General features: G+C 47.2%; 1 protein-coding gene across 2 annotated transcripts in view; it reads left to right on the top strand.

Moving 5' to 3' along the window:
- The window catches only part of LOC100679373, a 265,016-nt gene extending 242,235 nt beyond the window's left edge, over positions 1–22,781 (top strand). The window contains exons 1-4 of one of the 2 annotated variants that reach the window (XR_004227422.2): positions 804–6,860; positions 6,943–7,683; positions 20,078–20,177; positions 21,563–22,781. Coding sequence is in view for 1 of the 2 variants with exons in the window: in XM_016985406.3 (XP_016840895.1) it covers positions 20,078–20,152 (75 nt within the window). In the remaining variant the exon portion in view is untranslated. Of the gene's footprint in view, positions 1–803; positions 6,861–6,942; positions 7,684–20,077; positions 20,178–21,562 lie in introns of those variants that run through there. The other variant, XM_016985406.3, reaches the window with a different exon arrangement.
- The last annotated feature ends 872 nt before the right edge of the window (positions 22,782–23,653 follow it).

The following is a 23,653-nucleotide window of genomic DNA, read 5'->3' as shown; positions in this document are numbered from 1 at the left end:
ACCTCTTCGATACCGCGCGTGCGCTACTGCACGGCTGAAAATCGCGACGCGTACTGCCGATATTTTCCTGGCGACACTACGCCCTCTCTCTCTCTCTCCACTTCTTTACCTGCGTCTTCTGCATCTCCTCGAGAGTGTACCCTGCAATTACCTTCCGGAGTCACGCTTGGGCTTCGATTTTCCGCAGCCCGTGCACTATAGCGTACGGAAGGGCTGTAAAAAAGTGAGCGCGGCCAAGGTCCCTCTCTTCCTTAAACACGCGGGTGCGAGTTGAAGAAAAAAAAATAGCTGGGGTCCGTAAAAAAGCCTACCCGCCGAGAAAATTGCCCCGAGGAGAATGTCCCAAGGCTGATGCGGTCCCCTAAAGAAGCCCCGAGACAATAGCGCCGCGCGTTTCCTGCAACAGTGCGCGTTGCCTGCTATTAGCCCAAGGGTTGCGCAGGCGGCAGGTTACAAAAAAAACCGAAAGGCCAACGGGGTGACACGCAGCACTCACTGCGCGTTTGGAATATTCGCGCGCGCGGCGGACCGTCGAGGGGTCATATAACGAGGGTTCGTGCCGATCCGACGGACGAAAGCCTTGACCTCGTAAAGCCTGTGCTAGCTAGGAGGGCCTCTTTTTTTCTCTCTCTTGACTGCAGCGTTGCGCGAACACAGCCGAGCCTAGCTTTTATTGTGCCTTCTTTTTTTCGACGTCGTCTAGGGCCCCGAAGGACACGAGGATGGTCGGGTTGCGAGCGATGCCTCGGCAGAGGGGTTAACTCCCACGACGTTGCCGACTTTAGTTTCCTTCCAGACGTTCCGCCAACAAGACGCTTTGGCTTTCCGGTGGCTGCGTTCGTTTTCCGAGCTGCAAGTCGAGATGTTGGCAGAGTTTTACGCGCGAGATGTGAGCGCGAGTTCGGGGGCTGGCGAAGCGCGAGCTTTCATCTGCCGTCGGACGGCGAGTGGCGGGCCGCGTCGAGGCTTCGCGAGGCGCGGTGGTGTTGTGAGGCTGGGGACACGTTGTTGTTGGAAGTTCGAGTCTCCAGTGATATTTGTGCATTCGATTTCTGTTAGAAAATGTGAAAACTGTGTGAATAGAGTGAAAGCTTGGTTTTGGTTAAGCTGAGCAAACATGGCTGATTGTACTATAAAGTATTCTGAAGAAAAATCGCAAGAATTCGTGAATAAAAAATGTACAGTGTACATTTTCTTCTTGTAAAAAACGCAAATTCACAAGATTAACTGCTCTCCGAGATTTCCCGCAGTAAAAATGTCAGCTTCATAATTCAGCTCAAAAGCACAAAACCCTCACGGGCTAAAAATATTCTAAAACTCCAGTGACCCAGTCGTGAAAAACGTTCTCGATCACATATACGCAGGAATTTCGCAAATACCTGTCTTCATTTTTCGTGGACAGGTATATAGCGAGCGAGCGACGAATCGTAAAAAGTAATCTCGCAGCTTTTACGAGGCGTATTTTTACGAGCGTTTTAGGGCACTGCGCGGAGCTGTCGCCGCTGCCGCCGTCGCGCGCAATAAAACTATTTTAGAAAATTTCCCGTTACGCCGTTAAACGCCATGACGAACGTTCGGCTGACAAAATGTAAACATCGCAGAGGAAGCGATCTTCGAGTGTCGCGCGAAATGGGAATCGCACTAATGACGGAGGCATAAAAATGCGCTCGTAAAACACTGTGTTATTCGCAGAGCGTTTTCGGCTTGCCGACGGACTGATTCTGTGCGAACGAAGTGATGTAGTCGGTGCAAACGATTTGATGCGCAGGAACGTGTTATTTCGAAAAAATCGTGGATAAACGCGCGCGATAAAATTACGAAACAATCGCACACCGACACGTAACGCTCGCTTGCTCGTCTCATCATCGTTTGTAGAAGTATCCTCTCGGAGCACGTCTACTACTGCGTCTTCATTGCCATCTATCTCAACGATCGCCGGAATCACGGAGCGTCACCTCATCGTGGCCCGTTCGACGCGGGGCTAAGAGAAAACGAAGTGCAAAGAGGATTTTAATAAGGACAATAATCCGGAGCACCAACATCAGAGCGAGCGACGGGTCAGGTTCTCCCGTGCGGCAGCGAGGCGAGTCGTTGACGCTGAAACGTCGGGACATTTAAAGGAAGCTGGCTGGCTGGCTGGCTCTCGAGCAAACTCGTTGCCATATCAATATACCTAAGTGAAATGATACGAGGTGCCCGTAAAGCTCGACAGTAATGACGCATTAGGGGGCCGCTAGCCCGATTTAGTCGGCCATCAAACAAAGGCAACTTTTATTGGATGGCCCGGCGAGCACGTAAGAGGCCCCCGCGCACACACACACACACACACTGCCATACGTACTCACACATTCGTGCTTGCTCTCTTGCTCCCGTTCGTGCGAGCACTTGACGAGCGAGGGAGGACGATCCGACGGCGGCGGTGTAGCAGACCACACCGCACGCGGCACTGCCACATCCCCCGCCAAGCCGGCGTTTTATGCGTTTTATATAGGTGCGAGATACGCGGCCCGACTGCGAAACACACGTACGTACGTATACGTGAATGAAAACGAAACGAAACAGTCGAGTGCGTGTACGCGATACTGTGTCTGTATTGTACGGGAGACGTTACGGCCTTTTTTCGGGTCTATTTACGTGCTACGATATTACGAAGGTATATAACGCGGTAATCTCGACGCGTACCTGCCGACGAGAAGTGCTGGACACGCTGTTTTCTTTTCCGAGGCGAGAGATAGTTTTGCGCAGCGCGAGTTATTGGCGTGGACTAGTTTCCGACGGTGATATTTCATTAAAAAGCGATGTGATATACGCGAAGTCGTGCGGAGAAGAATTAGCATTTTTGAAAGCCCCGCAAGCTCCACTTGCAGCGCGTATCGCATTGTTTTGGACATATGGAAATGCCATTTCGAATGAACTACGCGCTTATTTAAATGCGCGCGAGAGTTATCTCTCTCCTCGCGCTGCATACACACATATTATACATATAACGCAGAGTCGCAATTGAGAGCGTGACGAAAGATCCGAACGTCCGTCTCGTTTTTTATCAATTAACTTCGCTCGCGTGCGATACACCCAACAACGGGAGTATTATTTCGCGCAAACTATCTCCGAACCGAGCAGTGTATATAATATATCAGCCAAAGTATCATTTAATATAACAGCGCTCGCGCGCTCTCGGCATTTATATATTACGGCAACGCGCAGTGAAATATCTCTGGCCGTCGGCAAAGTTCACGTGCGCGAGACAATCCCTCCGACAGAAACAGCCTTGCACAATATCTCGAATACTTACAAACACGCAACCAATGCTCGCGCGCGATATAAAACAGCGAAACATTTTTGCTTCTGTTTCGCGCGAAATATTGCATTTATCGCGTATACACCGTACGTGTGTGTTGTATCGTATACCCGCGGGATAGGCTACCCTCTCTTCGGATTCCGCTTTGTAATTCCCGCTCGCCGGCGGCGGCGCGATGCCTTTTACCCTCGTTTTTTCATACCTGCAGATAGCAGCGACGATAGCGCGCATATAAGAGAGAGTCTATCTCCCGCTGCTTCTGCATAAAACCGGTTCGCTCGCACTCTTTTAATTCGCTATACACTCTCGGCGGCTGGAATTTCTCTCCGAAGTAAAAATCATATAGGAGTAGCGTATAACGCTCACGAGCGACCCGTCGGCAAGCACAGCAGAAGTCGACCGAATACACGGCTCGGTGTGGCCTATAAGAAATAATTAGACGACCTTGCGCGATGGCTTTTACGAGCGTGTTAAGCTGCCTCTGATGATGTCTAAATCGATGCATATTTTTAGATATTCGTTTGATGTCCGAATCCCTCTGCGTGCTATCTCCGTCTGCGGATTTTATCGCGGCGCGGAATGGCTCGTATATATTTTTTTATAGTGCGCGCCCGGAGACTCTTTTTTATTTCGGCTTTATAAAGCGATGGGCCCCTCGTTCGCTCGAGAGTTTTATAAGCTTTTAACGAGTAAACTCTCGCTTTCCGTTGACAAAAATGTGTTTTACAACTTTGATTGCGCCATATACGACTCGAAAAGAAACGAAATCCGCCGCGCTTCCGACGGCTTTACAGTGCGCGAATCTCCGGAGGCTCGAATCAATAGTTTATTAATTATTCCGGAACGCGCATCGAATTAGCCGCGAGAGCTCATAAGCGGTACGTCATCCGTGCACGCAGCTATGCTCGCATCGGGATTTATGGCAACTGCAGTGCTCTACGCTGCCCTGTTTGCGACGGAATAAATTGAACGTATTGTACACGAGCCGCGGGTATACGCCGTTCTATCTGACGCATAACAAACGCCATGCGTTATCCCGTGTCGGAGCGATGCACACGCGTTTCTGCTATTGGCTTGGGGGCTTGCGGTGGAAGCGCGTCGGTATAGCAGTGCGTGTACTAGCTCTCGGTCCGGAAATGTACTTATTGCAAACAGTGCGCGCACACGACTCTTTCCGCGACTGATGCGCCAAATTGAATTTCGCTCGTATATGCTTGCTAGCTGTGTGTGTATGCACGAGAGAGCTTTTCGAACGTGACCGGGCACGTAGAGCTAGTCTTTGTTCCGGCGAGCTCGTTATTACTCGCTTGGATTTATCGCTCTTATACTTCTTAGTACTCGATGGTTTATGCATCGGTGCAAAGCGAGCTTGGAAGTAGTCGTTTTGAATTATCGCTTTAGCGTGGGTGCGATTGTCGTGGAATTTATTTTGAAAATTAATTTACGAGTGATAATGAATTGAAGATGGCCTGAAGCAAATTAACTGTATTTAAAAATTGATGTGGTAGTCTCAGTATCTAAACTACTTTGTAGTTTTGAAATCGCGAAGATAAACAATCAGAAATTAATTAAAACGACTCTCATCGTATTTTATATAAATCGTGCGAAGCTATCACCGCTAAAAATGTCGATATCCAGCAATCAAACTTTCAAAAATGAATAATCTAATCCACACCAACAATAACTTTCAGCAAAACTTCAAAATATCTAATCAGCCGCCTCGTAAACGTTCGTCCCAAGCTATTAAAGTGAAATTCCCCGCCGTTCCTAATTGAAATTATAAGTTCAATCGTGTAAACAATCGTAAAAAGCATCGATCGATTAAAAAGAAGCCGAAGCGCCGGCCATCGACGCTGACTGAGCGTTGCGAGAACGAGAGAGAGGGAAGGGAATCCATGCGCGCGGCGGCACGTGTCAAAGGGGCCACCGCCTGCGCATGCCCGAGCGAGCCAAGATGGCCGCCAGCCCCACTCCACTAGCTCGGCTTCCCAACCGCGTGCCTCCTTCTCCAGCCCGCACAGCGGGTGTTCCTTTCTCTCTTCTCGTTTCTCCCTCCCCTCGCTCCCCCCTCCCCTCTACCCGTACCTCCTGATCTATCGTTCTCGCTCGCGCGAACGCGAAAGCTCGAGCGTCACTGCCCGCACGCAATTCCACTCTCTATAACGTACATGCACACAAGCCGTTTGCACTTACCCGATATATTTGTAGACCTTCCGCCGACGCAGGGGGAGTAGAGGGAAGATATTTCGGGCGGGATGGAGAGAAGGAGCGAGGAAATTCGTAGGTAAACTTTTCGGGAAAGAGAAAAGGGGACATCGATCTCTCGACACCCTTGACGCGACGGATTCTCGCGAGGCTTTGCGCGGCCCGCGAAGCTCGCACGAACTGGATTGTATCAACCCGATGTCGACGCGAGGCTGTCGGGGCGAAGGGAAAAGAGAAATTCCGGAGCCGCCTGCCGCGACGGTGAGAGAAAGGGGCCGAGAAGGGGGTAGCACACTTCGGAATCTTGGGATGTCTTATACGGAAATTTCGCACGGTCGGTAGAATAATGCTCGAAAAAGTTTCTGCGCGGGAGAAGAATTCGAGGGGCATGTTCCAGTTTTTTGAAGAGCCGCCCCGTGTAATCCGTCGGAGAGGTGGATCGAATTTTATCGATCAGCTCGAGTGAGTGCCTTCGCGGCGAAAGAACGAGAACGGAGTTCAAAAAGAGCCGATGGGAAAGAATTCAAATGACTTGATTTTGCATTAAAGTCGATTCGAAACAGGCTGTAAATAAATCAGTTACGGTTGTTGAATTTTCATACACTCGCAGCTTTTATTTATGTAGTCGAAAAACAATCCTTTATACAAAGTGCAGACGTATTCTCGGAGTTTTGGTTTCCGGCTTACGGTAATAGAACAAGGTTATCCAAATATTTCTCGAAACTATTTTTGAGAGAAGAGAAAGTTTTTAAATACTTGCTGTTTGGAGCTACAAAAATAGAACGCTTAGCGGCTCGGGGGTAGGTCACTGACACAATGAGAAAAACACTTTTGTATTGATTTCCCGGCATAGTTCGTGGCTCCTTAAGCCCCATGAGTGATATTCCCCTCTGGAAATAGAAGTCTTTGTGCTTTCTTCGATATTTTTCAAAACAGAGCGATAAAATGTGTCACTCAAGGCTATCTGAATTTTTGAATAAGCCGTGAACTTGTAACTCTATCTTCTTTATGTTTTGTACGACAGTTTTTCTAAGGCTAAACATGCGATAAGAAGTACGTAAAAAAGTCGTAAAATCTCGGTCAGCACTCGCTCACTCAAATAAGCAGTAAAGTCATAAAACCGAGTGAATGAATGCAGCTCATTGACCGTCGACTGGCGTAGTAGTAGTAGTGGCGAGTACAAAGTGTATCTTTAAAACCATAAAACAGACTGAAACAATGAAAATGTTGTTCTTTGATTTTTTTCGAGACATAATGTTCAAATTAATTTATTTTTTTGCATCCATATGATTAAAAGTTTCAACTTTCGAAGATGATGGATTTTAATGAAAAAATAATTTACAACCGATTCGAAACGGTAAGCTATCATTTTTTACGTACGTACGAAATGTTCAAACGACTTTTACAAACGAAAATTTCATCGAAACCTTTTTTTTCAGAATCCCACGAACACATAGAGAGTCAGTTCCTACACCGACACACACAGACCCATAGCCACAGCGTCGAAGAACGAAGGGATAGTCCGCGGCAGATGTACCTCACCCAAAGGCAGCAGCGAGCCTAGGCATACGAGTCAGCTAGCGGGCCGGAAGGGGGGGATCCAACATCGAGCAGCAGCAGCAGCAGCAGCAGCAGCACAAGTCGCGCAAGATGGCCGCCGCCAGGGTTCTCTTCCGTCGCCACGCATCGTCCAGCGAGCCGCAGCGTTTCGGGTTATCGCGCGTAAAAAGTGTCGAGAAAAGTCTTGTTCCGTCGATCCGCGCGAGTGATAACGCGCATCGATGCATCAACGCGTGGGATCGCTCCTCAGAAATCGCGAGAAAGGATTGCAGCCGAGCCACGCCCAGGGACACGCGCACACAAAACACAACGGCAGGAGCAGCAGCCATCTTGGCCGATGTACGACGACGCGGCTACGGCGTCTCGCGATGCAGCCCGAGGTGAGAGAGAGAGAGAGAGAGAGAGAGAGAGAGGAAGATGAGATCGGAGAGCGATTTTATTTTCACGCTAATTTGGAGGGATTCCTGGAGGTGAGCAGCGACGAGATAAGGGCTTCGATGGATCAGATAATGCAAGGAGAATCGCTTCCTCTCTTTCTCGGGCGCCCGCGCGCTCTCGTCTCTGCTCATCGCGATACGCGCATGCGGATGGAGCGATGATAAGGATGTACGCTGTGCGAGGTAAATGTTAAATATACGATGGAGAATGTTTATAATTTACAAGTGAAATTTCTTGTCCGAGTATAATCAGTGCGAAATAAGTTGTTGGGTTTTATGAAAATCAGAGCTTTGATGCGTGTTAAAATTAATTTTCCTGAACATTATTATATGCAGGGGAGAGCCGTTTTTAACAAAGCTGCAGACTAATTTGTGTTGTGTAAGAAATTCATTTAGATTGGTTATTTAATTTGAAAGCTTCATTTTGCTTGAGAAGTAGAGCGATAAGGATTGATTGTCCACGTTTGCATAGAATGTATAACCTCCAAATCGAAATACATAGAGAGCAGTGTGTAATGAGTTTGATCATAGTGTATATAGCTTGTGTTTAAAACAAATACATATCGTCACTGACTTAACTTGTAAATATTATTTTTAATTGGCACGAAATTTATACAGAAACTTATGAAATTACAGGCTCATTATGAAAAGCAGACTATCTTGAAAAATCTTTTGGAATACTCACAGGAAACCGTAAATTAGATTCAGCCTTAACTGTGCTCATAGAAGCGTGATGCTATGTATGTCATAAATAATTCTTTTCCTATTTATCAATGGGGTTTCACACCAGCAGACGCATATTTAAGACGTGATAAGCATGCGAAGTGGCGATTACTACAGCTTTACGTCTGAAGAGTTCCGTTCATTTACCTGTAAGCATTCTGAAGCGTATTAATGTAAAGAACGATTTGAATAATGAATCGGAAAGTTCTTCCACCCAATACTCGACGAACGTTTCTAAAATTATTTCCACATTCACGCAGTTACTAATTTATAACAAGAGAACGTAACCTACAGAATAAAATACACTGCTAATTGGAAACCATTGTTTACACCAGGCAGATATAAAACCGGACATCAAGAGCTTGTTCGCTATCTTACACATTGTCTAACAGACCCATCACTAGCCCATAATATACGCACTCTTACAAGTAGACAAACAAACTCGAATATCTGCTATAAGCGCGCTCTCTCTCTCTCTCTCTCGCACACATTCCAAACTTCCAATCGTAAATCGCAGCTAAGTGCTTTTTCAAATTTGTTGGCTTTTCAACTTTCGGCTTCCACCAATCCTTTGTTGATTCTCGTCCATCGCGCACTAAGAGCCAAACCGGTTTCCTCCTCGGAGACGTTCGTCTCTCGTCGATTGTCTCGCGCGCCGTGATCCCTCCCGAAAAAGCTTTGGTCTATACCCTCCTCTCCGCCCATCCCTCCAACAGCTCGTCGGCCGGCTCGGGCAACAATTTTTTAGCTTACATTTTTAACTTTCCCTTGACTTTCTCGAGGACGACTCTCGCGCGAGTTCTTCTGGCATAATTCACGCGGGAGCTGCTGCTGCTGTTCGCTTGTCTTTTGCCACTTGGCGAGGAGAGATATAGAGCTGGAGGAAAAAAGAGAAGGAGAGGTGACAAAAACTCTCGGCTCGCGCCACGGCGGCAGCGGTGTATTTATGGAAATGCACATTTATTTTCGCGATGGCAGTTTATCTGGAAGCCTCTTGGGAGTAAGAGAGAGAGAGAGAGAGAGAGAGAGAGAGAGAGATCTAACGATTTTCTTGCGAGGCCCATCCGGTTTTTTATTCCGCGCTCTCGTGTATATATTAAAGATTATCTGCGAATGTGTTTTATAAGACAAATAACGCGAAGAGAATTTCCTTGTAAATCATACGCTGTGCTTTTTGGTGTGTGGAAGAGATTTGAGCTCTTTAATTTATGCGCTGCGCGATATCTTCATCTAATCTCTGTTATTTATTCTTTATTAAAATTTTTCTGATGCTATTATTAACGAGCGCTCTTTGTCTCTCGTATAGAAACATCAAATCTCGGTGGTATTATAATAGCCATTCATTTTTTTTTTTATATTCCGAACGTTATTCACCCAAATTCCTCGCAATACTAATCGTCATCAATTTTCGACCAAAAAGTCTACGTCTACGAAAGGCAAATCTCTCGTGAACACAGCGCCCAATTATGAATATTAAATCAATAAGACGACTTGATAAAAAAGCTCGGCCACGTCTCAACGGCAAAATGGCAATCTCGCCTTCGAGCACACAATTATATCGCGTGAGAATAATCGTCAGCCGATCGTGACTCACGTTTTCCTTAAGCGAAAATCAATACTTTCCAGTCCCTCTTTCTTTCTCCTGGGATACAGGAAAGCGCGCGCGCTCGATGGGCTCGATTCGCAGTAGTACAAACTCTCCTCTGCGCACACAATCGGTCGCTCGGATCTCGCGGCATCTTCTCGACAAAAAAATCGCGGCGGTGGATTCCTCGGTGTATGCGCGGCTTAGAAAACAAAACGGAAAGGAAGAGAAACGGTGTCGCCTGTCTGCTGGGATTCCGCGACGTACATCTTGGGGAAAAGCCGCGAGAAAGTGGAGAAGCAAAAAAGACGCTTATGGTCCATCCGCGGCTTCTTCTTCTTTTTCTCCCAGTCGGCGGCGAGCAGCAGCAACGGCGCGAGATATCTTCAGAAAAACCGGCTGGAATTGCTTCATCCAAACAAGAACTATCTTACGCAGGGAATCTGGATATTAATCAGCACTCTCGGAGAGCGCGCGGGAAAGAAAAGCACGCGAGAGAGAGAGAGAGAGAGAGAGAGAGAGAGAGAGACGACGCCATACAATGGAGGGCGCGCCTCGGACAACGAGAAATAAATGAGAATGAAAGAGAGAAAGAAGAATAAGATACAGAAGAAGAGAGTCGAGGCAAAGAGTGAGAGAGAGAGAGAGAGAGAGAGAGAGAGAGAGAGAGAGAGAGAGAGAGACAGACAGACGGAACGTGTTTTTACGGGCTCTCGGGGCGCTCGGCTTGTCCGAGGCCTCCTCGGTACTTCTTCACCGAGCGGACGGACGATGCGGTGCATTCCCCATGCTTTTTCTTCCTCTTTTTCTCTCTCTTCTCTCCTCTCTCTCTCTCTCCTCGCGTCTCTCGCTTGGCCCCGATGAACCCACTTGATGAAACGCTTCGCCAGCCCACGTATCCGCTCTTGTATAAGGCCCTGCGGCTGGTTGCTGCTGCTTCTTCTTCGTTTGTACCACGAAAGCTCCTCTCGATTCGCCGCTGCGCGTATGCTACCGGGCGCGTGATTCACTTTCGCATGCAAATGAACGCGGAAAGAATTTTTCATTCGTTTTTTTTTCGTGGGGGCCCTGCTTTATGGTTATCTCTAAATTTGTTGCTCGTGGAGCGATTCTGATAGAGATATTTTTTTGAGTGCTGCTGCTGTTCGTGTGTACACGTATTCTATCAGTTTCAGGCCGTAAATTCGCGACTCGATCGCGCGCGAGTCACTGTGGTATTTTTGTAAAAAGTCGCAGTAGAAAAGTCGAGGATTAGTCATACGCGAGTGAGGAATGTATACTTTTGCGTCGAAAACGTCTAGCCTCTTGAGATATTTATTCGAAGGCGTGCAATAACTCTCGGCTTGACTGTATATTTTACTGTAAAAAGTCAACCACAATTTATCCACTCAATCTACCTGTCTTTTCCCGCGTTAATTCATGCATGACGGCTCCGACCACAGAATTCCGTTGAAATTTCCTCGAACCAACCAGTCGGAGACTCCTGAGCTTCTTCTTTCTCCCTCCGCATTGAGTAACGCACCAGCTAGCTCTCGTCGTTATAAAAGAAAGCCAGACCCATACCGCGTGTCCTTCATCAACTCGCGCGCCCCTTGCATACACACACTCATATCGTGATTTTTCCTTCACACTCGCGTGCGCGGATATCGAATTCGCGCGCGCGCTTACACTCGTGGGGTAAAAAGGCGACTTTAATCGGAAAGCTGCCCCGCCGCGTGCGGGTAAATTTTATTAAACGTAGGCCAGCCGGATGGCCGGATCGTTATTCTCTGATTACATCGGCGATTTACGAGTATTTAAAGCGCGAGCTCGCGCGCGCGCGGACTTGAGGTTATTTATTCTGTACATGCACCGAGAGCGAGAGAAAGCGCGGAGCTCTGCTGTACGTCGAGAAGAGGAAGCGCCGGCTCGTGAACTTATTACGGAACGAGCGATAAATCACGGCTTTTCCTTCTCGTGCAGCAACTGGCCTGGTCAGTTTCTCTCGTGGCGATCGTGCGCGCCCTCGATGCAGCATCGGCCGATCCGCAGCGGAAACGTGTGAGGCTTTTCAATCGCGCTTCTTTTTAATTTATATAAAAGTTGCGAACGATGTTGTAGATTCATCGGTGGATTAACGAAGGATGTTTTGAAAATCTTATACGATGAATCGTTGCGTCATATGCCGGTGCGAACAAGTCAGGAATGCGCGGTGTTTCACTCTCAACGGCTCTAGCGCGGGCTTATCTGGGCCGCGATCAAATCGCACAAGTCGACTAATGGTCGGTTAGAATAGAAACATAAGCCTTTCTTCTTTTCCCGATAATTATGATGGACGACTGCGCCAGCCGTAAATCACTCGGCTATATTTTCCTATTTCGCAAGCCTCTGCGCTAAGCTCGCTGGGAATTTAAATTCGCGAAAAATTTACATGGCTTTATCGCCGTTGTAAATTCGAAAGGCAGATCAGAATCGCTAGCACATAAATCGCATTACACACGTTACACTCGAATCTATTTACATAAACTATCGTTGCGAACTTACCGCGCGCGCGAGTAATTTGTTTTCACGCTGCAGCCGAGTATTATTTGATAAATCGGCTACAGCGCTGCTCCGAGATAACAATAACAAACTCGAATAAACGCGCACACAGGAAATAGGTTACCGTGTAAGATGCCGCTGCTGGTGTAAGCCGCACAAAATCGCGCCCGCGAAGGTCATTTCGTAAATAGGAGCAATCTCTACTGCAATACGTGTAGTCTACCGCTTAATGAAAGAAGCGCGACGATGAGAGCTTTCGTTCCCTTCGCTGCAGTGTATTACACGCGCATTATACGCACGAGAACCTCGCGGCCTCGGGCGACGACGCATCACAGCCGGTGATTTTAGCAGCGCGCAGCAGGTATATATAGTACAAAAAATACGCCGACACGCATTTGTGCACACAGGCGTGCCGCGCGCGCGAACGTGTGTGCGTTGCGAGGACTATCGTCGGCCTAATCTAAAACGCCGAGCTTCGGCTTGCACTTGTTAAGGTGTATAATACAGAGAAAGAGAGAGGGAGAGAGAGAGAGAGAGAGTCGGGGTTATCGTACGGTGTCGTTAATGTGCGCGCCACGTACCTGCATTAAGTAGGTATATGCGCGCGCCGACGCGAACAGGGAAAATAATTGCATCTCTCTCGTTGCTTCTACGTTCGTGCGTTCCTTCGGCCTCGTGCTTCTTGCTTTTTGAAAGAGACAGTGAGTGATCGCTTGTAGTTCAGTTGCTGATTATGGAAACCTGCCAGTTACGGGTGCAGGTTCAAATTTTGGAATACATTTCACCTTTAAAACCTCAACACTCATACTGTATACCCAAACAGATGCGGAAGTCAGGTCAAAGTTTTCGAAATAAGCCGCGCGCTACAAACGCGGTCAAGCTGTCTGGCATCTGGTGAGACGTGAAATGCAGAATAGCCTCATGCCGAGAACTCCGCCAGTCATTTGCTGCCATTGTCATGGAGAGCTTGAGCCACCGCAATAAGGAAGGTGCTAATGGCACCGATTTGCATAGCGAATTTAGGAAAATTAGGGGTCGAGACTCTCTCTTGTGTCGTCTTCGTCGTCGCCCACACCCCGCTACGTTGAGCCAAATATTGTGACGCGACCGCTTTCACCGACGGTCAGTCCAAATTTGCCTATGGGACTACGACGTCTCTATACCTGCTCTCGTTACGCGCCGAAATTGATATTCTCCCGCTGCGAGGAGACAAGTCCTCGTAAAACTGGACCGAGTGTCTGCTATACACTTGAAATCCTATTCGTTCTTTTTATAACTGCCGTGTAATAACAACTCGATGTGCGTCAACGCGCCGACGACGACGACATAAAATTCTAAAAACGCTACGAAGCAATACTCAGAAAACGCTTTGCAAAATTTTCCCATTATTCCCGTTTCTCGCAAACAGGCTCGCGGTTCTCGCGAATTTCGCGACGAGCACCTCTGCGTATCTCCCGCTGCATCCGAGAGATGAGAACGTTCCTCTCGACGTAAAATGCGATTAATAACTCTTTCGCGCGCGGCGGCGTAACTTTCGAATTTACCGAGAAGCTAAATCGTAAATCGACGCGACTCGCCGGTCGCTGAACCGACTGCGCGGCTAGCGACAAGGGACACACACGCGTGTGTTGTACCGAAATATGTGCTGCCGGCCGCTCACGGTCACCCACATAAATATAAGTTCTGGCGATGTAAGTAACCGCGCCGATAAGATAAGTCATAATTTAAGTAGATGTTACTTATGGCCCAAGGCAGCAGCAGCAGCGAGTTAAGGGTGGGACTGTAACCATACGCGTTGCGTGTTAACGCGCGAGAGGATATGCCCGTGGCGTGTGTGTGGTGTAGTGTAGTGTATAGAGAGAATCGGCTCTCGCGGACGAAGAAAGAGGTACGAGGCGTTATTAAAAGCCTTTTTGAAGATGAAATTACTTCTCTCGTACGCTCTCTCGCCAGTGTGTAATTGATTTCTCGCTTTTTTCCACGCCGCTCGAGAGTCGCGCAGTAGTTGTTTATGCCGACGAATCCACTATGACGCAAGCGGGATGGATTATTTTTTACGCCTACTCTGTCTCGGCTCGCTTTATAAATAGTATCGAAATTTACGGCTGATAAGAGAATGAGAGAGAGAGAGAGAGAGAGAGAGCCTTATCTAAGTGTGAAAAATAATTAGCATAAACGAGCTCTCATTGTCATGATGAACGGAGTATGCAATAAATTTTGTCCAGTTTTTCGAAAGAACTCTACTGCCATACAAATAATAAACGCAATTTGTATTCTCCCGCCATTAAGATACGCTAATTTTTCGCGAGATCGTCTCTGCGTATCAGTGTGCTGAACGAAAATACCGCGCGAGTACAGCAGCGTAAGGTTTTTGATCGGATCGACCAGGTGAGAGAAACTCCGCCCACCTCTCGCGGCTCGAGCGAATGAGAAAGCCGCGATGGCCATTGTGGGGATTTACCGCGTTGCGCGATGTGCCGAGTGCGCGAATTTTAGAATATTTATCATTTAACGAAATTAATGTTGTTTTGGTCGTAAATAACGAGAGGAGAACAGACTTCTTACTTCTTATCTCATCAACTTCGCGAACTTCGAATAATAATCTGCAGGCTGCAGTGTGCTCGTAAAGCCTGTAATTGAAGATCGAATATGAGAATCGAAGTTCGACCGCAATTATCCCAGAGGCTCGTTCTCGGGCCGAGAATCTCGATGTAATCATACGTGCAGGAAATTTTGGGGCCGATTTTTTTTTCACGCGCGTGATCGATTCTTTTTTCTCGACGCGCAAACATTCAATCTCACCGCCGCGTGTACTACTTAAAGCGTAACGTATACTCTTCATCGGATGTTGAAAAAAAATGAACTGAAAATCCACCGTATTCAATACCAAAATTCTTTAAAAAAATGCCTACACCAGTCGTGATTCACTCCGAAATAACATTCGTCTTTTTACACGAATTTTCATTTTATTTTTGTTAAAAGCTTTCTCCCGGACGCTGCGCGGCGTGATTCATGCTTGCAAGCGCGTCTGTATACCTGGGCCCGTGCGAGAAAAGGCTACTGATAAGCAAACAATTTATTTGCTCAAGCCCACGAGCGGCGATTTATTCGCGAATCGAGATTTATAATTATTGATCCGCAGTATCGCGCGCATTGAAAGGAAGAAATTCTCGGTAGTTACTCTCGAGGTGTTAAAGCGCAGGTATATATCGCGCGAGCTATGTTTCTTGTGCGGCGCTGCACGAGCGTGTGTGTGTGTGTATGTGTACCGCGGCGGAGCGATAAATTCGAAATACGAGAAGACTTTGCTATATCTGAAAGCATCGGAGCGTAAATGAAAATAAATCGCAATTATAGTTTTTCGCGCGCTAAAGTCAATAATTTTGCCCTTTACCGAACTTACGAGTATGAGAAAGTTCTCAGCGGTTTACGATTATTTAATGACGCCTAGTGGACTATTTATTTCTAGTATAGACGTGCTACGTGAACGAAATTTTAAATGTGTTTACAAGGCTTTATAGCTAAATCTAATTAACTAGATTGAATTTGAATTCGATGTATCGCAGGAGATTAGAATTTTTGTTTACGATCGATCGAGCGATGCATACATCTCGTGGTAGAACGAGACCTGCAAATGTAGTTCAATCCGTGCACGAGAGGTAAACCGCACGTTTCGAAGCGAGAAGAAACACGTAATGATGCAGCGCTTATAGTTGATACGGAGTCGGCAATTTCGTTGTTGCGGTCGAGCAATTTACTAAGCATTACGCGAAATCTTATAAGCCACACAGCCGAGAGCCGTGTAGTCGGGCGATGAGCCACTCGTAGCATCCATTATTCATCGTATACTTACTCCGTCTATACGTGGTAAATCGTTGCTACAAGTGCCTATCTCAAGAACACAGGCTTCACTTTTCATTAGCAAGATCGTTGTTCTGCCGTGGTCCTGTCTAATGATCGTTTAATTCCTTGAAAGATCGTAATCCGATTTTTCGAAAATTTTGTACAAGCTTCTATCGACTCTAATTTTCGTCCAAATTGACTTCGATCTTGTGATCTGGCAAATGAAGGCTCTTCGGCATCGGAAAGCAAATAGCGTGACGAAAGTTGGTGCGACAAAAGTGAGAAGGAAACTGCTTAGCATTGCAAGCGATACCCCGCGGCCGAAACTTGTCGCTCGAATCTATTTCTCTCATTAGACGTCCGTAAAGAAACCACAAATGTATATCCCTCGGGCCCGTACAGACCGGAGAAAATCCAAACATCGTAAAATAAATTCCAGTATCGTGTTTCAGGGCTCACATACTCCCCGACTCACTACAAGTACGGCCGCGTACAACGAAACGTGAGCGGAGTGACGATGGACGGATGTGTCCTCCGCAGGCTGAGAAAATCTCCGCTAGCCTCATCCCTCTCTCTCGCTTCTTTTTTACCTCCAACCATCTGTCTCTCCCGCTACACAGCGTATAAAAGTCACAACCGAGCGCAGCCTTGACCTTGAGTGCGACAAACCGGAGATAGGACCTGCCTCTTCGGAGCGTATACCTCTATCCTAGACGGAGCCGAGAACGTACAAAAAAAAGAAAGAAGCGTAGCCGCCTGCTGGTCATCGCAAAGGGTGCGCGAAGGTAGGAGGTGACTCCCTCTTTGCCTTCCATCACGAGGCGGTGTGCTCATAATATCTGCGCCCGAGGCGAAGCGAAGAAAGCGACCACCGTGAAAAAGATGACGCGCGGCCCATGGCGAGGGACGAGCTTCGTGCATTTCTCTCTCAGCTCCTGGGAAGTGAGCGAGAGTAGTCAGAATTCGATTCAGGCCCTTGTCTAATAAAGACATTCTTCATTCCTTTTGTGCTTGCTGAGAGAGAGAGAGAGAGAGAGAGAGAGAGAGAGAGAGAGAGAGAGGGAAAGTGAAAGAGGCGCCCCTTTCTGCATCGTAAGTTTACTGGAACGCATCATGAAGTCTCGAGCGCAGTAGGGCCGCGCACACGAAAGTTTGAATTATCACCACCACGGCGTGTCTACGGTGCGGTTCTCCAGCTGGTTCGTGCAAGCCGCTCTCCCTCTCCAGCGCCGCTAGACAAATGTTCTAATTACTTCTGTATCCGAGATGGAGCGGCGTTGTTACGTAACGACCCGCGCCGGCGGTGCGCACGCGAGCCTCTCCGGAGGTTCATCCTTTTATTTCGATGAAATAGAGAGTCCCGAGCTTTTTCCTATTATGAGATTGCGCCCGGTTTCTCTCTCTGCGAGTGTGAGCGAAGCGTATACTCTGAATTATGGACTACACACTCCGCCGACTGGACGATATGGCGAGCGAGCGTATACACACGGGAACTAATACGGTGTAATGGCTCTCGTATGGAAGTAGATTTGAATTTGGCTGATGGCGCGCATTCAACTTTTAATGTAGCGTGAGAGCTACAAATTTATATGGTGTTCCGTGAACGCCTGATGTGCATCCCGTCGTTCGTTCACAAATATTTATTTATCGCAGAGGAAGCGAACGTATAAGAATATTTCACATTATCGTCGGCTAACGGAATGCAGCCAAGGCTTTATACATGGGGCACAAAATGGCCGTTGCCGCTCGCGACCGAAAGAATATACACTGCACAGCCGGAGCGGATTGATATCAGAAGGAAGTGCACTGTTTCTTCTTCGGCGAGAATCTCGTCGCGACGGTGGATGCCGACCCTCGCAGCTGCATACAAGGGGGCCCGGCGAAAACAATGATCTCGTTATTCTTCGAAACCCAATCGAGAAAACGTCGGAATTTACGGCGTACAAGAGCATTCGCTCCCTTTCGATCTCTCTCTCCCTCCTGTGCAGCTTCAGCCTCGGTGCATACGTTGATCCTCGGCCTAACCGTGAGCCACGCTCCGTTTGTGCAGCGACGAAGCTTCTCGTTCTCCCATTCGCCCGCGCGGTTCCTGCTTTCGGGATTTATACGTATTATAGCTGCGCTGCGGCGTTTGAATTGCAAATCCATGTCGTGTACTCGAGAGAGAGAGCCTGAGCCGACCGCAGAGCCATCCCCCTCGCGAGTACGTGTGTGTGTGTGCAGTCAAGAGCGCAGCGCTTGATATTGTGTGCACCGCCGCCGACGAGCTTTGGCATTAGTTCTATCTCTACGCTGGAGACTATGCGCGCGGCTTTTGCAAGCCGCGAAGCAGCGAATCCTTGCTAAGTCCCTCGGCGCATTTCCTTGTTTTTGTTGCGTCGTGATTTATGGCTTGTCGAGTTTTAAAGCCGCGCTGGAATAAGAATTTTAATGAAGCTAAACGTGCCCTCTTATTCTCTCTCTCTCTCTCTCTCTCTCTCTCTCTCTCTCTCTCTCTCTCTCTCTCTCTCTCTCTCTCTCTCTCTCTCTCTCTCTCTCTCTCTCTCTCTGTACTGCAGCCTTTTGCGAAAGAATAGTTATTTTAATGACGATGTCGCGTACACGGGGAAATTAAATTCAGCACGTTTTTTGCCGAGTTTATTATTGTCTACACGCGAAGTAAAACGTTAATTATAATATAAACGCGAAACTCTCTCTTTGAGTCTGAATAATGTGATGCATAAATTCTTCGATTCAAAGTACATACAAAACGAAGAAAAAATTTCACACGATTCCAGAAGAGCTTTATATTCACTCGGCGAGGAATAAATCATCCCATATCTCCGGCCGAGCTTCGTCGCGTGTAAATCAATTAACTGAAAAGTTCAGGGCACCGTCCGTCGACACGCGCTATCAAGTCTCCGTACAATCGTCAAGTTTAAAAATATCTGCGTCGCAGTGCGGATAATCACGAGTAGTCGCAGCGAGCAAGTGAATCTTTTTCTCCGGCCGTAGCCACATATGAGAGTCGCGCGCACAAAGAGCACTAGTGTCCGCGCAATTTCGAACAGAAAATCCCTTGTGCCCAGTGTACGCGGGAACAAGAGGATGAATCGGACGCTTCATCGCGCCATATTTCCCACAGACGCGCACGTATACACACTCGGATTCAGGGACATAGTCGCTTGCTCGCTGAAATAGCAGTGCGTTTGTACAAAGTATCGATAATGAACGCATTGGGAAAGTTAATGCGCGATAAAGCTTGCGTAACGATCGTCGGCGGCTGCGCTATCGCTGCGGCTGTACGACTCTCCTTCTCTCTCTCTCTCTCTCTCTCTCTCTCTCTCTAGCGCGCGAGTGAGAGTCGGAGGGATATTATTGCCGCGCACATTTTGTACGAATAATTAAATTGCTGAAATTATCAAATAACGAGCCGGACCGACATGCAATTAAAGGCCTTTGACTCGCGCTTAATTATCTTCTGTGGTGAGCGTAGGGAATTCGTGTGGTCAACAGCAGCCTTGTACATGTTTATTGTTTGCTCTTTTCGGCTTTTTTAATTAACGGGCTTGATTACCTAATGCCGTCGTTATGATATTCGAAGCACTGTATCGCTGTGTCCGCTGAGTGAAAAGTAAAATTTATTGGCTGATTAACCACATGTTATTGCCGTTTAACTGATTTACGATAATGTTAACGTGGCTCCCAGTTGGCATGAAATGGCTTTCATTTTTTGTGAACGTACGCCCGCATTATCTTCGGCAAACTGATAATGAGTACGAATCAGCGACGATATTGCTCAATATTGATGCTGATTCGAAGAAAGTCAAAACATCTTCGAATTTCACATTTATCACAACTTTCAACGTATTTTTGACTGTACAAACAATGGTTGATTCAAGTCTCGCGTTATATTTTCTGTTTCAGAACATACGAGTGCCAGGAATAACTGAAACGCGACGCCTGATCCTGGTTCCCAAGGCCATGGCAACACTGCAGTAACGTCCAAGCAACGAATAAAAAGGAGGTAAGAAAAGTCCTTGCTTCTGATTCGGATGCGCATATTTTCGCGACCATAGCGGCAGTAGTAGGATCGCACACACATCTCTCAGCTCTCTTTTCACGTATGCGAGGAAGTCCGTATTTTTCAGCCGACTCTATATCGCGGGCAATAAAATACTCGCAAACGTTCGCGTTATAGCTCGGCAGCCGAGAAAGCGAGCCCACAGAGTTGCTCTTCTCGGCTCCTTCTCTCTCTCTCTCTCTCTCTCTCTCTCTCTCTCTCTCTCTCTCTCTCTCACAGCCGCATATAAGTAACCTTCTCTGCGCAATAGCTTACCCGCACCCTACTATTAGCTCTAACTATTTATGGCCTCATTCATTTCGTTTTATGTTTCAATTTAGATTCATTGATACTTGTTTGTTTACGCGTTACCTGCCACTCATTCATTCCTTCACCCGTTCGTGTGTGCCCTTCGTCCGGACCTGCGGCTGTGGCTGCTCTTTTCGTACATAGCAGCAGCCGCCGCCCATTATTATTCCCATATTCGCGATTTACTTTCTTTTCACCCTTCGGACGATCAATTCTATTTGGTGTTGAGGGTTGTCTGCAGTTTTCGCGCGCGTTACTTTACGGCTCTGACGTTTATGTTTACGTACTTTTTTTCTTGCACCTTGCGAGTGGTTATTTTCGAACGCGCCGAGCTATCTGCTCCGGGGTTTGCTTTGCAGTGCGAGTGTGTGCACGAGTTATTTGAAATGAAATTAACGTGATGTAGCAATTTTTTGTAATAGATGTATATCGTGATTAAAAAAAGTTGTATGCTGTGAATCTAAATCTTCATGATGAAGTTAATAATAAATTCCGCAATATAATAATTTTATTATTTATATAATTTACAATGTTTTACACTTACAACAATTGACATTAATTTTTTTATCGATTTTATTTAAAATCAGAGTCAAGCGTTTTGAAGGAGATTCTTTTGGTTTCTTCGCATGGGAATCAGTCGTACCAACCCTGCATACTTAAAGACTGCAGCAGCAGTAATGCCTCTCGTCGGCATTACAGAAAGTCTAACATTATTATTTTAATTGTGTTCGTCGTAACATCGTGTTTTTTCAATTTACTAAGGCAATAAAAAATCGTTGAATAGTCAACAACTAATTTTCTACCTAACATTCGTTTCATCGTCGACATTTTCGTAGCTCATTCTCCTTCGTTGCAACGACTGACTTACAATAAATGGTAACACCCAATCTTATCATTCGATCATCCACTCCTCACCACATCGTTCACACCATCATACTACATTATAACTACCAAAAATCATAGAAAACTATCAGTCATATACTAACATACATACCAAAGCAATATGAAAACTCAAACAACATAAACAATTTACCCAACAGACCATACCAACATCCACACACAGAGCACAGCGAGTCCAGCCAAAGGGAAGGCAGATCGAAAATTGCAGTCTGTACACATATAGTAGCCTCTCTCTCTCTCTCATGGGGCGTCGGCGGGAACGGCGTCACTACCAACCGGCAAGGTAGGCAGCTGCAGTACAGCGAGGCGGCAGCAATCGTGCGGCCGGCTATAGTTAAACGAGTTTCGAAGCGCTCGAATAAATTGGCCGCCAATTACGAACGGAGGAACGATCGATGTCCTCGCAAAGTGCTTTCGCCTCTCTCTCGGCGAGACTCTCCTCTCTCGCAACAACACAACGACGACGTTCATCGGCCGCATGCAGATATTATGCGGCGCGTAGCCGCTCGTTAATATTGCCGCGGCGTTCCTGTACTACACGAGCAGCAGCAGCCGAGCGAGATACTAGCGTCGCGTCCTCGCCGCTTGATTTACGAATGCTATGGGCTCTTGCGTGCCTCGCATCCAGCTGAATTAACCGTCTCTCTATATATACACACTCGCACTTTGTTCCCCGCGATTGCTTTTTGCGCGCGCGGCTGTTAATCGATTCGCCCGAGCGATCGTGTGTTTTTTCTCACAGCAGCGATGGAAAGATACCGAGGGGCGAATTTTCGGCGGAAAGAGATATAAAGCCGCGCGCTGGTCGGAGATGGGATAGGTATCGACCGTGAAAACTGCAGCGCCCTGCATCCGAGAGAGAGAGAGAGATCCGAGCAGGTGATACGGGCGCAGACCAACAGATGGCAAAGAGGACTTCTTCCCGGACGCGGTTTCGTCGGAGCGCCGCCTCGCCCTATCGATGCGCTGCCATCGAGTTTACGATGCACTTTCGAGGACGATTTTCGACGCGCTTATGCCGCCTATACACAGCCAAGCCAAGCGTGCGCTTTATCGCGCACCGGCCGCGGGGATGAGTATTATGCGGATTGCAGCGTGCCCTCGTTGCTCTGATAGTTTGTACACTGCAGATGGCTTCGTATGTCCTCGTGAATGTACTATTAGGATGTTAATGATATTGCCCTCGAATGAAGCTTATTTTAATAGTGGATTGGATGAAATGAAGACTGCTGAGTGTTGTTTGAACTTTATTGTTGCTGCGTGTTGAAAATTGGTTTTTTGGAATACATTGTGGAAAAATTTTCGCTTTATCTGATTGTTATGAATTCAAATAAAACTTTACAAAAACTAATAACAAAATTTGCCTTGTACAATTATTTATTCAATAATATCGACCTAAAAAAATTACTGAAAAATCTTCAAGGAGCCAAGAGTAAAGCGAGCTCTTATCCACCACTGCGCTCGCACTGCAATTGCAGCAGCGGTGCACGTTACAGGTCGTAATTCTCGCACGGTTCATCGAAAATTCAGGGAAGATTCACTGGCTGCAGACAATTATCTCTCTCTCTCTTCTGACCCTTCGCCAAAGATTAACAGAGCGAAATTCACAAGACACGCCGTGCGTTGAACCATGGCTATATACGCCAAGCGCCCGGGCACGTCGCGGAGGAAGAGAAAGAGAGGAAGAGAGATAGTCGGTGCGCGCGCGCGAGCGAGAGGGATAAAAAGAGTGAGCCTCCGATGAGGAATGGATGCTGGTTTAGCGAGAGTGCAGATTCGGCCGCGGCGGGTGCATTGGCCCCTTAGCTTTCGTGTTCGCCTTCTGGTTGCTATAGATACGCCCCCTAATTTCCCCCTTACGTCTCTCACCCTCTGGCTGCCACCACCTCCACCTTCTCTCCTGTCACGTCCTCTTCGCTTCAGTTTTATTTGAAATAACCAGAGGGGACGTCCATCATCCATCTCGCTTAAGTCCGTGATCGCTTTTTTCCCGGCGTGCTTGCCTCGAGCTCCCTATACCTGTGCTAATATTCCGGATGAGTTCTTTCGGTCGCTCGATTCCGCTACTGTGCAATGCAGCACAAATTACTATCGCTGGAATATTTTTATCCTTATACTCGATATAAGCAAAGAAATTGTAAATCAAAGCGCGTACGTACGGCATTATCATAAAATCGTAAAAGTAATCGATAGCCCTCGACTCGCGGGCATTGGATTATGAAAGCGCAATC

This window comes from Nasonia vitripennis, chromosome 4 (assembly GCF_009193385.2).
Source record: "Nasonia vitripennis strain AsymCx chromosome 4, Nvit_psr_1.1, whole genome shotgun sequence".
Taxonomy (NCBI): Eukaryota; Metazoa; Arthropoda; class Insecta; order Hymenoptera; family Pteromalidae; genus Nasonia; species Nasonia vitripennis.
The sequence above is the reverse complement of the archived record's forward strand: the minus strand, read 5'-3'. Positions and strand labels throughout refer to the sequence as shown.